We start from the raw sequence: 17,361 nt of genomic DNA, 5'->3' as shown, positions 1-17,361 counted from the left end.
TACTTAAATTTCTTGTTACGATATTTTACGTTGATTCTTTTTGGATTAAAACTTCATATTTTCATAATATGCATATATTTTTTTTAATATTTAAGAAGGTCTTCAGCGGGATGAATTCGTAACACAGTCAGTTAGTGACCTAATCCTGGTGGAAATGTTGAATGTATACAAGCGTAAGTTTCAATTTCAGATCATAGTACTAGTATTTCGTTTCCTTTTCAATAACGAAATCACATCCCCATGAACCAAAAAGCTTTTTCAAGCTTGTTTGAACTTTTCTCACAAAATTGATTTACACACAAATAATTTTTCCATTAGTTTCTAGAATAGTAAAATATTTAAAATTTAAATCTTCTTGTTAAGGACAAGATTGCTCTCTATCATTTCTTCCGCATTTTAACCCATCCATTAAAGTTCGGGTTGAAAACCTTAAATTGAATTTTCCTAAGCATTTAAAAAAAATCCAGAAATTTGCAACCTTTAATTTATTGCATTTTGCAGGCATTTCGCATATAATATAAAGTCTTTCTATATAGATTAAAATATAAGTTGCAAATTGCAAATATGAATAGCAAATAAAAGATGTCTTAAGAAATAGTACGAAAACAGTATTTTTCAGAAAACTAAATATATATTCCTTTCTTAGATATGCACCAATGTGTTCAGAGTTTAAACTCTGTGGAATTAATGATGACCAGATGAAAAATTTAAAAAAAAAAACAAAAAAAAAAAAACAAGAAAATAAAATTCGTGAACCTGCATTTTTTACATATTGCTTGAAAGTCATATCTAATTTATTACTACATAAAAAATCAGCAAATTCAAAACGAATCATTATTTAATTAGCTTTAGAAAATTTAATTTTTTTTATTATAGTTTTATTCTTCCATAAATCTTTATTTGATATCTTCTGTAAACAAACCGAAAGTATGCTTTACTAGTAATGTCTAAATGTGTTGATTCCAAAAATCGTACATTCAAAGTTAATGAAATTTTCAGAAGGAATAAAGTATAACACGCTGAATGCATTTATTTAGAAAAGAAAGTAAATAAAATGTAAGGTAATACTTGCTAAAAAGCCAGCACTATATAGCACAATATGGGGTATGATTTCCAATGAATGTTGAAGTGTTTTAGAAGGGAGTTTTGACATAGAAAATGTGATGCCAGCGTACAGTGATATTTCAGTCATGTACAAATGCAAATTACTAGAATGAATCGACGCAGTCCTTTGAAAACGGAGGTGAGATCAACTGCTTGTTGATGTGTAATTGTACATGTATCTACCAACGAAATCAGTGATCAATTGACAGGCCCGACCATCATTAATTTTTAAAGATCCTATAATCTTGTTGATGATTACAATTGATTTTTTATCTCTGAATAAGCTGATTATATTTGAATTCTTTTTGATTTTAAATAACCTTATCATCATCAGGTACCTCTATTTGAATACTAGTAGTGAAAAAATACATTTTATTGGATTATATTATCAATTTTGAAAGGATAGAAGCACTAAATGGTGTTGAAAATCAGAACTGTTATTACTGTTATATTATTTGAACTGATTCATATCTGCAGAGAGATCGTTCTGGGTTTTTTCCAATGAAATTAATGTCAAGCTTAGTGGTCGGAATACTTATAATTTATAGTTGTACTGTGCGCGCTGGATAAAGTAAACAAATACATGTAACATATCAAATTTTAATAACAAGGGAGAGAGAGAGAGAGAGAGAGAGCATAGATTTAAAACAAGACAACATTCGGCATCGATCCCGATGCTTAATAACATCACTTCCATTTCGTACATCAAGAACTCCCTAACAAACGAACATACAAGATTGCGTTACTCATCCCCTCCAAATCTGTTGTGAGGATAAGAAAAACAAGTTTAAAAAGCTATTTATCGAGCAGATGCTTTTTAACCCGCTAAAATATATTTTGAGTGAAGGGTAATCCAATACTGCATAATTTGTTTATTGTACATAGTGCAAATATATTTTAGGCTTTGTTTTAACAATTTTTTAAAACAAATTCAATTGCTAAAGATGTTTTCCTATCATATACAATGTAGGTATTGTTGGTCATAAACACATTGACAGATTTTCGAAATATTATTCATCATACAGTTAGAAAAAAACAACTTTTATCTTTGACAGTGAGCTTACCTTAAACAGTCCTATAACAGACAAAAAAAATAAGGAGAGGCACGCAACCAGTGCGCTTATCATGAACACTACCTTGACACTACTACTCATATTACGGGTGGATATAGTCCACAACAGGAAATGCATAAAACAGAATGACACATAAAGGGTTTTTTAAATGCAAACATTACAGATTACAGCTGACAATAAAATACCTTATACGTTTGCCTAGTATAATTTTGATGATATGATTTAATGACTGGCATGTATTGTGGGGGACCTGAGTTGTTTCCTTATAAAAAGTCATCGTAAAATACTAGTACATACAGATATAACGAACAGTATTTCAGTTCAAAAGTCGGTTCAAAAGATACATTTCAGCAATGACGAACCTGAAATAATAATAACGATAATTTTATTTAAATGTTTAATTTAAACCGTCAACTGTAAAAGTCAGTGTTTCTCGCAAATCAAAAGTCCAGTAAGTCAACTTCAGTGCAGAAAACTGTGCAAGTTTATTTTGATTTGGAAACAATTGCTTTGGGTTTAAATTTTGCCTATATTATAATCTACAAAAGTATATCTACTTAGTCAAGTTGGATGCATATCTTTTTTTTCAAATTCATACAGCAAGCTAACTATAGCAACTTGCAACATTTTAATCATCACAACTACCAAAACGCAACAGTTATGGAATAATGTGTAGAGGAATATTAGACTTTCACAATTTCGAGGCAGCAAATAATTTTTTTTTAATAAATTATTGTTATATAGTTAATTATTATGCATTCCTTCTAAAATCCGGATGTCCACTAAATTGCCAATACGAAATAGACAGCTTTCAAAGATACACTAAAATACATAAACAATTAATTTAGCCTAATGCCAAAGTCTGAACAACATTGAACAATGTATCATTGGATGTGAATTTTATGATTCTTGAAAACTCATTCTAATCATATATACCTATTAAAAGTTTTCTTTTCTGCTTGATATCCACATCAAGTAAACACGAAGATACACTAAGGTTTGTTTTTCATTTTGAATATTTGACGTATTTACTGAATTTTGTTTCTTCCCTGATTAATCAGATTTTGATATCCTATCGGAAAAAAAAATTTAAAGATGCAGAGACACCGATTTGAAGTTAATATTTTCCCAAATTTTCTGTTTAATATTACCACACATATTATACAGTCGCATTTCACAAAAAAATATTATAAATATCTTTTTTCATCTCGAAGTTATCTAAACTTCGAATTTCTGGTTGGGTTTGATTGACATATCCTTGGACTTTCACAAATTATAATTCAATTCTTAAGAAAAGTGGCGATTTTGTTGTGTATTAATGAAAAATATTAAAATTATAATACAGAAAATGGGTAGACTTTACTTTACCGGTCCCCAGATCCGCAAGATCCTCGCGCTCATTGGACTATGACGTAACAACTACGTCAATCAACTGAAATGGGTTAAATTTGCACACTATTCGACTGGTTAGGGTTAGTCTTGCACCCACCTGAGATATTAGGGTTAGTTCTTGCACTAGTATTCGACTGATTAGGGAAAGTCCCGCGTCCATCCAAGAGATTAGGGTTAGTCCTCGCACATTATTCGACTGATTAGGGTTAGTTTAGCATCTGCCCGGGAGATATCGTCTGAACGTCCTAGTCCTTGCATACCATCCGACGGATTAGGGTTAGTGAATCGTTCTTTTAGTTAAGTTAAGAAATTTAGTTGTTTCTGTAATTTTTCAAAGATCATAAATCAGATTCATAGGCATTTCCTTCGTTTGTTTACATGGAAGATTGGCAAAGACCAAAAGAAATGACACTAAGCATGCGCCGCACGCACTTCGTTCAGAATAATTCTGTGTCGATTTTTTCCATGAATAAACAATATTTATTAATTTTTTCAGAGAACGAGGTTGAAAACTTTGTTTAAAAACAGAGTTTTAAACCAAACTTTTAACCGTAGAATTCAATTTTGGGGTCAAAAGGCCGAAAAACCTTGTATTTAAATTTTTTTCGATCGCTCACGCGATCTCATATATACTAATGTCGCCTTCGGCGACACTACATTTTTGCACGTTTTTCTAGGAACCGGTAAAGTAAAGTCGTTCCCAGAAAATTTAAAGTAGAAATGTTCATAAATAGAACTCCCCTCACTAGTATGGTCAGTCAGTGTTCAGTGTTCTGTACAGTGTTTAACAAATTAAATACACCCATGAAACATAAATTGGTTTTGTAAACAGGACAAGAGAGCGCTCTGTTATCGTAAATGTTTACGATTTACCTGGTGTGTTCAATTGTTAAAGTCTGTACACACCACTAAACACGGACTGACCTTTTTACAATGAGCACGTTTACTACATGTAGGCCTTTCAACTGCCGCTAAGGGCAGGTGTTATGAACGATAACTCACTGCTGAAACTTGTTTAGAGTAGGCTCGGGGAATCTAACTGTTTAGCATTTCCTAAGTGTTTCTTTGCTCTCAGTAGATTCCAGTGGTTTTAAAATGTAGCACCAATGTTAAACTTATTTACTGTATAGTTGCGGACACCATTTAATGCATATAATTAAATATTTGTAATTAAAATAAAAATTGAAATCTACCCTCCTTCTCAGTTCTAACCTAATTAAATTTTTATACTCGGTCGTTCCCCTTCGTGCTACACAAATAAGATGAAGTTGCATTTACTTGTAAAAATATTAATATTTTTTTACAGGAAGCGAAAAGCGCGAACACAGAAAACATGACATTAAATTCATAATAATAATCGTCAAAGAGAGTTAAAACTATTGAATATAGTCTGTTCCCCATTAATTTGACCCTGTCATTTCAGGAAGAGTGAAGGCATGCTCTTTCTCTTGTTCAGTACTTTTTGTGTACAAAACAATGTAAGGAACCCTTTTGTGTATAAAGCAATACCAATGCTGTAGCAGCCTATATATCATTCCTATAAACGATAGCTCATAAATCGGCACTAAGTTGGCCATTTTTCACACCTGAGTTACCTGTCTTTAAACACAACATCGGAAAAGTCAATTATAAATGATTAAACTTTTTAATGATGTAATTCAAAGTATGCATAAGTTATCATCTTTTTTGATAATTTCATGTACTTATAAATCTATCTATACAATGTTTTTTACCATATGTGCAATTTTAAAAATAGTTGAAAGGCCTAAACCGTTTACCTTTCGAACATTTTACCCTGAATTTTTAGACTATAGTTTTAATATATTTTCATTAATATACAATAATGCCACTTTTCTTAAGTATTAAGAATGAAATTATACGAGGGCTGTTCAATAAATAATGTCCTGAACTATATGACATACATTACAGATACCGTATGACATAAAACTTGACTTTCTCTCATTATTGCATCTTTCGTGAATTTATAACAGTTAATGTGACCACTTTTCATCACATAGTTTCATCATGAGAAGCTGTGAAACAAGGGCTTTTCGAGACACTGCATTATAAATGAATGGTAAAGAATCAGTAAACAAGAGTGAAAATAAAAGCTTCATTAAAGCTGCCGTAAAACTTGTAAAAAATCCCAAAGAAATATTAACCGAAATATGTGACATTTAGAGCAACCAATGCCTGTTTTATAGACAAAAGAGCAGTTGGATTTAAATGATAAAAAATTATATAATGGGCATCCAAAATGGGTACCCTCCTTGCCAACAAAAATTATAACAACTCATGTACTGTTCGACAAATTTCAACAAATAATATTTGATGTTGTATGATTGACTTTAAGACACATAGCAAATTTGATAGACATCACATCGGGGGTATTTTACACTGTATTTAAGAAACGTTTGGCGGTAAAAAAGCTTGATACTCAAAGGTCACCCTATATTTTGAAAAATGAGTGAAAATGACAACGTGTACAAAAGTCTTTTTAATTTTTTTAAAATATCAGTAATTGTAGTTATCTACGTTTGTTTTATTTTCAAACAGATATTGGAACATTAATCTATCGCTTAAAACCCTAAAAACAAAATTTACCATAAGATGTACTTGATAAAAACGGCGAATGTCTGAAAAGTGCACAGGTATGCAAGAGCACAAAGACAGATTTATATGTAATTTTCTTAAACATTAGTGGTAATGTTGTTCACAATCGTATTCGGAGAGACAGTTTAATTTCTGGAGGAGTCTAGAAAGCACTTTTTTGGCCAAAAAATCAAAAGGTTTATTAGAGGAAGGACCCAGAGTCAGGAATTTACTACATTGAATTTCTTCAAGACAGCGTCCAAACCCGCATGCCCTGAAGAGTAAAGGGGTTTTCGGAATAAACAGAAAGTTAATGTTTTTTCACATTAACAATTTTTGCAAGATCTTTGACCTCTTGACTTGTTTCAATTTCCAGACTTGGAAAAAATACCTTTTAGAAGTAAGAAACAAGTCCGGGAAATCATTGAATCTGCCATTTCCCAGTATACTGAGGGACATACCTAAATATGAGTTCTACAAATGATCAGAAATTGGATAGAAAATGCTACGGACATGTATTTTACTTAAAAGAGATTAAATAATAAAATCATGAAGAATAAATAATTGAAAATCGTCTTTTACTTCTTTCTGAGCACCGAGGACATTATTTATTGAACAGCCCTCGTAATTTGAGATATTGCAAGGACGTGTCAATCATTAATCCGATAAGAAATTCAATAGTCTCAGATGTTTCAAAAACTTCGAGATGAATTGCTTTTGCAATATATATTGGGTTATATCATTTAAGAAAATATTAACTTCAAATCTGAGTCTATGCAACTTTTAAGTTGTTATAGTTTTTTTAATATTTGAGCTTGAATTGAGTTTGTTGTTTTCAATTTTATGTTTAATTTAAGACAGTTTTAGCACGACCATGGTTGAAATTTCTATTCTAATCCCACCCTAGGGATCATAGTTTAAACAAATTATAAAAATCTGCACTATCTTCGGATGCTCGCTTATTCATTTGATCATTTTGCTTGCTATTCTTTGAAGGAAAGATATCTTTTATATTATTGTTTATGTGGCTATTTTATATTTATAATTATATTGTGGTAGTTTCGGTCATTTATGAATTATTTCCATTACATTATTTATTTAACTTAAGGTTAACTTACTTCTTTACGTAATTTCTTTATCTTCGTATTCAATTTGTTTATTCGTGATACCGGAAGAGAGTTATCTTTTATTTCCAAACGTATTTTATTTCGAGACTTTACACTGATTACTTCTAAATTTATTATCAAATCACATTACGGCTAACATTCACTTTCATTCTATTGTTAAGAACAGTATTTAAACCCGAGCACAGCCGTGGTCTGGGCTTCTACTGAGCCAAACCTTGCATCAAGGTAAATATCAGGAGTTGCTTCACCCTATTTTCGTAACTAAATTTTGATTCTGAATTCTATATTTTTCTCACTTAGTTCTTAATATTTTTCATTTAGTTATTTTTCTCGAAAGCCACATTCATTCCCCGGGAATATTTATTTGTTATTTGGTATTTTTCATACACAATTGTTAAACTTTATTAAAGATTTAAAAAAATGAAGAATTCACAAATTGAATTAATATTGAAACAATGTTTATATTTGATAGGGTATCCTTTGCATATCAGTCATTCTACGATAAATGGACCAATTCAAAATATAAAATTTGAAAAATAATACAATAATTGTCTCAAAAAACAGTGTCAGAACATCATTATTCTCTTAAAAAAAACATGTCAGTGAACTTAACAAAAAGAAGTGTCAACAAATCTGGCATCGTTCAAATTTTACAACGATTTTAATAAAACATTGATTTTAAGGTACGGTTACGGATTGCTTGATCAAGCCGCATTATTTTTTAAATAACGCTGAATTTGACCATTTATTGTTTCTAATGTTCAGTATGGAACGCCAAAATACAATTCATGAATTTTCGCATGACTCTGAAATTAAATTAAAATTAAATTAAAATTTCGGTAAAAATATATTTACGGAAAGTAACGTTAGGGGAAGTTAATTCCACAAAGCCCAATAAAGGTTAAAAATTATCGGCGATAGTTGAAATCAAAGCTTGTTTTTGGAAATTAAACAAAAGTATGAAGCATTTTGCTCCTTAAACAATAAAATAATTGAAAACATTGAATGTAAAAAGGACAAGATAGGGTAAGACGAGTATTTGGCCCCCGATTTTGGGTGTGTTTCAGAATGATCCAACAGTTTATCCATGGAAACCTGTTTTCACCCCTGCCACAAAATGAGTCTTGGTTTTAGGATTTAGAATATACAGGGGTCACAGTGAGGTCAGGAAATAGCTCAATTTTCGAAATTTCTCATTTTTATGCAAATTTCTATTAATTTTACAGCACATTTTCTTTCGGAAAACATAGAGCACACGCTTGCCTATCTATCAAATTAATATATTTTATAAACTGATATCAGATGCAGCATTTGTGTAAAAATCTCAGGTAGGCAAGCTTGTGCTCTATGTTTTCCGAAGAGAAATGTATGCCAAATGTGATGAAATTCCACCACAATTGAGGAAATTCGGGAAAATGTCATATTTCAGCACCCTCTAGTGGCTCCTATGTAAGCTTTCAATCAAAATAAGTGCTTGTCTTAAAGTTAGCATCATTTTTATTTATTAACTACAAACTATCACTATTTTAACAGTGTTCTGATTTTTATATCAAATAAGGGGCCAGATTTGGCTGTTACCCTATCTTGTCCTTTTCTGAAATACTGTTACGGAATTGAAATTTAAAGAGAGACAAGTTTTTCTGTAATTTATTTTGTTATTTCGAAAATGTAATTATCGTATATAATAGCTAACTCGCTACTTGAATCAAAGATATAAGGTTCCGTGGTCACTCTAAGATAAATTTCAGTTCTTTTTTGAAATCTGCATTCTGTTCGTGAAATTTAAAAAAAATGGTTACGGAAGTTTATCGATTTTAGCGACAAGCAATGAAATCGCATGAAAAAAGATCCATGCATTTTTTTTGCGAGAAGTGGTATGATTTCATTTTATATAGGATAAAAACTTTTTTCACATTCATTGCTATCTGTTTGGGACTCTTTAGGCTGATAATCCCATCTTGAAGTTGTAAATTAATGAAGCAACATGAAGATCTGCATTTGAATTCGTTTTTCAACATTACATTATTTTCTTGTCGAAACTTTAACTGCACACACACACACACAATGTGTGTATGTTCAGACGTACGATTGATTGATTGATTGTATATTGTTTAACGTCCCTCTCAAGAATTTTTCACTCATATGGAGATGTCACCGTGTGCCGGTGAAGGGCTTCAAATTTTGACCTTTACTCGGCACTCAGGGCCATTGAGCAGTGAGGGATCTTTATCGTGTTAACGCCTGCCGCTGACATGGGGCCTCGGTTTTTAAGGTCTCATCCGAAGGACCCGCAACTTTCACTTCAAGTGCCGAGCGCATAGCGAATGAACAGTTGCTACCAATTTTAACGACTAGGTCAGTCGCGGCCGAGATACGAACTCGCGACCTCCCGATCACGGAGCGAGCGCTCTAGCGACTGAATTACCGTGAACGGTACATTCGATTGAAATCGATCATAAAATTTATATTCAAGATATTAGAACGGTATATTTGTAAGCGACATATAGAAAAATCTTAATCGGTCCTGTTTTTTTGTAGAATGACTGATAAACGAGTATACCTAAAATAATATAACACAGTGTGTATTTCAGTACCATATATATGTTTATTATTCATTGAAATATCAAATATATTGCAGCATAACACCTGCGAAAAGAGTTTTTGTGAGCTATTTAGCCTCCCGTTCCTTTTTCACAATTTTGAGCATTGCGACAAATCAATGTTTTAGTATACTTGGTAAACAACGCCTTTCTGGCAATTGTCTAATACTATTATCTTTTCTCCTGTCGGATGCATTATTACATTGGAACTTTGGGTAATGTCTGCCAAGCTAATATCCCTACTCTCCCCTTCTCCATGCTTAAACTGTCTTAATTTTGATGTCATATCGCAAACTAGAATATTACCTTGAAGGTCAAAGGTGAGTCCCCTGAGATTTGAATCTCGAGGGCCTTCAAAAATCACTTTGTTATTCTTATCCACAACCTTTAACATATCATCCATTATGAAACAATGACAGTCTGATATCAACGATGAGGACACAAAGGGCACTGCTTCATTAGGATAATATGTAGAAGTATGATTGATGCAAAACTTCAATGAACAGATCATCGTCTTAGAACGATTAGCAGCAAACGCTGTTGTTGGTCCACGGGATATAGCTATCATGGGTTCTTTCAACTGAATTATTCCAAGTTTTAAAAAAATCGCATTTTCTCCGTTGAACTCAATTCGATAATGACAGATGAAGTTTTCAAAAGAAACAAATAATTCATTCAAGCACAATCCGGAGCGACAAAGACCATATGGTTTATCCTGACACACCTCAGTGTGTATGCATTTTCCAGTGGAATTACTGATATCATAAATCTTCAGCGAAGGTGGGCTAGTCAAAGATAACAGTATTCTTGTGTCATGTATAAACAAGCCATAAAATACTCTTTCTGGCAAATCGTTGATTTGTGATAATTTTCTAAAGCCAACGTTCATCCAGTCTTTTCTAGCCATAGTTTTTCTCCTCTGTATAATATTGTCTTCATCAATTTTTTCTGGAGTACTACACATAATTCTCTCCACTATCCATGATTGTTGTTTAGTCAGTTTTACGTCTTCAAACTCGTTTGTCTTGGAAATCTGACCAAAAAAATCCAAGTTGTGCTGCTTGTAATCTTCAGAAAAATTCCAAACATCCAAAGACCTTAAACGATTGATGTGATCAGAAATCTGCTTTTTCAGTTTATGATTTGTTATGACTAATTGTTTTGAAGACCCACATTTTAACACTGAGTTAAGAATCATCCTAACTTCATGAACTGTAGTGGAAAAACGTTTCAACTCATCAGATGCAATTTCAATGTTTCCAATGGAATCAGCATGATTCTGTTCAAATCGTTTAAGCCACTTTGCATGTGCATTCTCCATTAGAGATTTGATTTCTTCAACTTTTTCTTCCGTGTTCATACAAATTTCGTGCTTTCGGGTATTGAGTTTTTCTGTTTTATTTAGGTTTTCTGACAGCATATATTCGAGAACCTTCTCCAGATCAGCATATTTTAAAGCAATGTTTTTCATCGCATTTCTGTCTTCTCTCAAAAGCAATATCTTCAACTGTGTCCACATGCTTGCACAATTTATGCTGCTTGACATGGCAAACACTACAACATAGCTCTTGATGATCGTGGCAAAACACATCGAGTATTTTCCCTTCATGCAAATTGCAAGACTCTTCTATCTCAACATCATTATTCATCTCCTTTATGCTGGAGATATCTAAAATTTTATGACTCTGCAGAATTGGCACAGCTCTATGCAATGATCTGCAATCTTCACAAATAGCTTCCATACATGCTTTGCACCAGTATTTTGCAGAAACGCTTTTCTCCAGTCGTTTGCAAAACATACAATATTTATTTTAATCTTGCTCGGGATCTACAGACACACTTAGTACGAGTTTATTCTGGGGTAGTTCTGATGCCCACTCCTCGTCTGAAATGTCATTCCTCGGCGCCTTGATACACGTACGACACACGGGACATTCGATTGACTTTAATGTTTCATTTTCTTTATGTGTAGCCGTACTTGAAATGTAAGTCCCAATACACGCCTCACAAAAGGTGTGGTAACACGACAAATACTTCGGTTTTCTTACCTTCTCTAGACATATTGGACAGTGGCATGTATCATTCTCCTGTTCATTGACAGGGGTTTCTTTCTTTGAGCTCGCCATTTAAAAGAAATTCTCAAGTTCGACTGAGGCTATCAACTTCCTTTCTGTTTAAATTCTCCTAACTATGGAACACCGTTTGTAAAAGATATTTTCTGCATGAAGAAAATTACGTACAATGCATAGATTTGTTAATTTACTCACGAATATTTAAATTTAGTTCTTTTACATAATCAGCTATAACGTTAAAATATATTTCAAAGTAGTACGATAAAGAAATGAAAAAAAAACGAAAAAATATAATAAAAGGTTTATGAAATAAATTCATGTACAGCCTGGCTTAATTTCACATTTGGTAATATACTTTATTATGTTTATTTTCGGAATCAAATGTTTGCAGTTAGATTTTTCCGAATAACTTCAAAACTTAAACAATTAATACTTTAGAACTTTACAAAACTTGAGAATTTTCAAGTCAATGGCATTGTCACTCCCAATTTGCAAAAAGAATATATTTTAAATCTTTTTCTTGGCCAAAATAAATGTTAAAGGACGACAAGATGAAGTTAGAGTAGAAAGGGACGAGAGAGAGAGAGAGAGACGGGAGTGGACAGGATAGTCAGGGAACTCTGAGAGTGGATGGACAACGACATCATAGGAATCCTAGGAGAACGTTAGGGAGTGGAAAGAAAATTTCAGGGATATTAATAATGTTTTTGGTTTGGTTTTCTTTTCTTTGAAGAACTACTAGAATAAAATACTTACAAATTGGTATGTGGAAGTTAATTTTAAGATTTACTATTTAAGTTAGCGTGACGTAATGACTTGAATTTATATTTTAGATTTTATGTACACTAAAAAAAGTGGGCGCACAAGATAGGCAGGAATCAATGACACGAAACAATTGAAATTTAAATGTCCAAACACCATGTCATTTACATGTCATACAATGAACCTAGATACTTCATGGAAATGAATTTCTATCTTATGTTTGTTTATTTGTGAATACTTATTTTTCAATTAAAGGTGTCATGAAAGATAAATTATCTATGCTAGATACATTTAATAAAATATAAATAATAGAAGTCTAACACTATGTAATTGTTGTGCTCATTTTTCAAATGCACAGAAAATATTGAATGTAACAGAACGATCGAAGTTATTATTTTTTTCTTTTAGATATATTTAAATAATTTTTTTCATCACCAGTTACCTTGTATGTACAAATTCTTGTATGTTCATTTCTTTTTTGGAACGTTAGCACTATAAATGACAAAATGTGAACGCACTGAAAAATAAAACAATGTAAAATAATTTATAAAACATACTTTGCCACTTTTAATATTCAAGTAGTAATGTTTTCTATTAAATCTAAATTTTCAAGCAAAAAGAAAAAAAATAATTAAAATAAAATCACTGTATTCGAACCTAAAATGCAACTACGACGTGGATAAAATCCAGCGACAAACCAATGTACTACAGGGCCACTATACATATTATGTATTTAAATCCCCATTTAAAGCCAAAGCCCTATACAATTGGACTTTGTCAATTTTCTGTCAGAAAATGAATGGGAAAAGTTTATATTTTGGTATTTCTGGGTCGCCTCTCCATTTATTTAACAACTAGAATAAATTTTACGTTTAAAAATACACTGATAACGCATTTAAAATTTATGGAGAGAAGACCCAGAAACAATGAAATTAATGAAAAACGGCTATAAAATTGTCGATTTTTGCATCATTTGATTTGTACGTCTATATTCAGGTCCATATTAAAATAAAATCAAACATATTCAACTGAATATTTTCCCATTTTACATTCACCTACGACACAGTCAATGCCTAGGTTTTTTACAAAAATGTATAAATCAATGATATATTTTTATTCTTTTTTATGAGCCACTATTCCTGTCGAATCGCCATCTAAAGCGCCCACTTTCTTTGACAGTTATTGAATCGAATACAATCATACTTCCATTTAACGACGTTCGATCCTGATATTTGAAGTGACTGTCTTAAACTTTTTTTACCTATTATATTTTTTTAGTTTCTACATACTTAGCTTAATTAAAATTCAGATCAACTGGGGGTCGATATACCTCATTTGGTGATAAGTATATTAAATATGACTTTTTCGTGTTTTTTGCACTGAATTTTTTTTTTAAATCCATCTTCGACGTTTTCCCTCCAATATTTTTAAACAATTTTAAAGATATGTGTGCCGTGTTAAGCAGTATTTTTGCACAGCTGAAATCGAACAAAAATTTCTGAATTATGATAAGCTATCAAAAATGAGGCATTCTTGCAAATTCGACGAAATATTATTCGGTATTAAAAAAGTACTGGTCGGGAAAAAAGAGATATTCTCATGCAAATTTATAAAGGAGTGACTGTTTATTCTGGATCTGCGCATGTGCGCAGGAAAAGCATCGCGAGAATCATCAGGTCGAGGAAAATATTTTTGTGACGTCTGTTCAGTGAGGAACCAATATGACTGACAAATAAACCAATCAGCTCAATGAGTTGCATTTAATGCATTTATGGGTTACTACATAAAATACTACATGTGTTTTTCGAAAAGGCTAGTTATTTTTAAATCGCTCTCGGAAAGACTTGATGCATTTTCCCAAGCATTTACACTCTTAATGCATTATTTACATTTCTTATCTACTAATCCCATGCTCATATTTGCCTACAAAATGATTAACAATGATAAAGATTAAAGTTTTCCCCACTCCATTGTACAGGTCCGTTTGTTTCGAGTTTCACCGTGCTGTACTGCTAGTGAAAAGACAATTGCATGTGATTATTCCTCGGTACGGAAAGCAACCAACTCTGAGGTGTGCTCACATATTGACAATCCCTAACTCACGTGTTTGTAGTAATAAAGTGCCGCGCCACAGCATGATACGCCCGTCAAAAATTACAATTTTCTTCAACAGTTTAGCTTGCAATCACGTCAACCCTGATTCTAAATTTCCATGATTTTTCCATTCCTAAAAATATTTATCCATCCCCTGTGATGTAGGCATTAATTATATTAAATATTACATCATTGATGGATTTCTATGCTGGTTGTGTTAGACCTTGTCAAATGCCCATCATATTAAAGCCATATATGGCGTATGTACAATGAAAATTATTGGACTAAAATTATAAGAAATTATTATTTGTATCATTACTTTATATAAAGATAGAACTTTTCCGTAAATTACAAAATCTAAATCAATTGCGTTAAAAAGATATCACAATTTAATTTGGATTCTCAGAATTTTCTCCGACTCGGAAGAAAATACAAAACATTTAAATAATACATTACAGAGAAGATAAAATCGTATTATTAGGTGAAACGAGGTGTTCTCCGTGTTCAGAATTGTATGAAAAGCTTCAATTTAAATGTTTCAACTATATTTCTTTACTTAATTTTGTATTTTTCAAAAATATATTTTTTTGATCAGTTACGCCATATATGGCTTTAAACAATATAAGTTAGTCTTCGATTAATCTATACCAAATTAATTTTGAAAAGAAAAGGCTGGCCATCAAATGACATATGCTATAAACTAACCAACAGTTCTTCTGTCTAATTCCCAAAGGTCATCATACAGCTTGATCTTGATTAAAAGCTTGCCTGAACTCATTAATTAATCTTTAACTGGATGCTTGTCTACTCATTAATACCAATAGATGAATGGGTATGCACTATCTACCATAACTTTTTTAAAACATATGAAATCCTCAAAAGATTTTTTTGGTTGACATTTAATGTCCGACAGGTTTTAATATAAAATTCATATGGACATGCTTATTCCAACCCAATCCCATAAAATTAGTTTTTATAAATTAACAAATTTATGTAATATAAGATTAGTCTGCTATGCAATATAAATTAGTTTTAATTACTTTTCATTCAATTCATTTCGAAACTTAGGCTCGCCAGCAAGAGCTATTTTTAATCCAACAGGCTCACACATTTGCCCAATACTCAAGGGAATAGATAACACCATGCTCTAGCTATTAGCGAGCTCCCCACACTCAAAACCCATTAATTTTTCTCTAATTTGACATGCAATTTTCTGTTATCAAAATTCTTCTTGAGTCTTGACCAGTGCTTGATAATTACACTCATGGGAGAGGTAGGATTTCTCTAACATGCATTATATTTGTTAATAGATTGCTGTCAAGTTTATGTTTTGAAAAAAAATAAGTATTTTCTTGATTTAACACTTTTTTTAATAAGGACAGTGCAATACTCTTTACATTATTTGGGATGTGTAAATGAATAATAAAAAGACACATTTTTTTTAAAATTTCATTTAAATCAAAGGTCACAGTGACCTTGAAATAGGTCGCGACACACCTTCTACCTAAGATGCATAAACTGGCCAAGTTTGATGATTGTAAGTCTTATAGTTTTCTAGTTATGGGCCGGAAAGGTTTTTTTTCAATACATGGCTATATCTTCTTAATTAAAGGTCATAGCGACCTACTTTTTGTGCGTGACACACCTTCTACTCAAGATGCATCAGATGACAAAGTTTGATTATCCTAGGCCTAATAGTATTAAAGTTATCGAGCCGGAAACGAAAAGCTAACAGACAGACAGACGGACAGACGGACGGACACGAAGCCTATAACATAATACGTCCCGTCTTCAGACGGGCGTATAAAAACGTAGTAGACCATTATGCTTTTCGGTTCATTCACGAGATTGGACCATTGTTTGCTGTGAGCATGCGAAACCACTTGATCATGAATATTTCAATAAAAGGCGGTTTATTATCCGTCTCGGAGAGAAAAAACTTGATAATATTTCATAACTTTTAAAATTATTGGAGTGGAATAGTCTTATTTGCAGAAAGTATATAACTTATACAACTTGATGAGACACTACCTATATTTATTTCTTTTAAAATAAAACACTAATACGGATATATCTCTTTAAAAAGCATGAAACAAAATGAACTCTAAATGTATTTTTTTAAAAGACACTTTTAAAAATATGACTATCAGACTATCAGAAATTATTATTCAAAGTGCTTCGCATAATTAATTGTTTGACCTTTCTGCACTTATAAAATGTTATTTTTCTGGTATTGAAAATTTAATAAGCAAGATTCTTTAGTTTAAGCTTTTTCTGAATTTAAGCAAATTGGTCAAAGTTATCTTAAATATAAAAAAATCAAAAGTGGGGCTATATGATGTAAATTATCAGATATTATATATTACATGTACTAAAAAGTGTATAATTATGTTCCCCAAACGAAGTTTGGGAACATATTGTTTTACTTTTTTTCTGAATTTTCTTCTCCGGTACTTTTTTTTGTCCGCGAGTGTTCTCGTAAACTACTCATCCGATCTAGGTGAAATCTTTTTAGGGTCACTAGGTATGTTATGTAGATGTGCGG

The 17,361-nt window shown here is 31.9% G+C and overlaps 1 protein-coding gene across 1 annotated transcript; it reads right to left on the bottom strand.

Annotated features, from left to right (window-relative positions):
* Positions 1–10,194: 10,194 nt before the first annotated feature.
* Positions 10,195–12,014, bottom strand: LOC134268131 (uncharacterized; the record flags this gene model as incomplete). Its single annotated transcript, XM_062750331.1, has 2 exons — positions 11,937–12,014; positions 10,195–11,491 (listed from the first exon to the last, which is right to left on the bottom strand). Coding segments are annotated over exons 1-2 (1,375 nt in total), but the record flags the coding sequence as incomplete, so codon positions are not given.
* Positions 12,015–17,361: the final 5,347 nt, after the last annotated feature.

This window comes from Saccostrea cucullata, unplaced genomic scaffold (genome assembly GCF_032062105.1).
Source record: "Saccostrea cucullata isolate Sc308-1 unplaced genomic scaffold, CSIRO_AGI_Scuc_v1 ctg9467, whole genome shotgun sequence".
Classification (NCBI taxonomy): Eukaryota; Metazoa; Mollusca; class Bivalvia; order Ostreida; family Ostreidae; genus Saccostrea; species Saccostrea cuccullata.
This window is presented reverse-complemented; position numbering and strand designations above follow the sequence as displayed.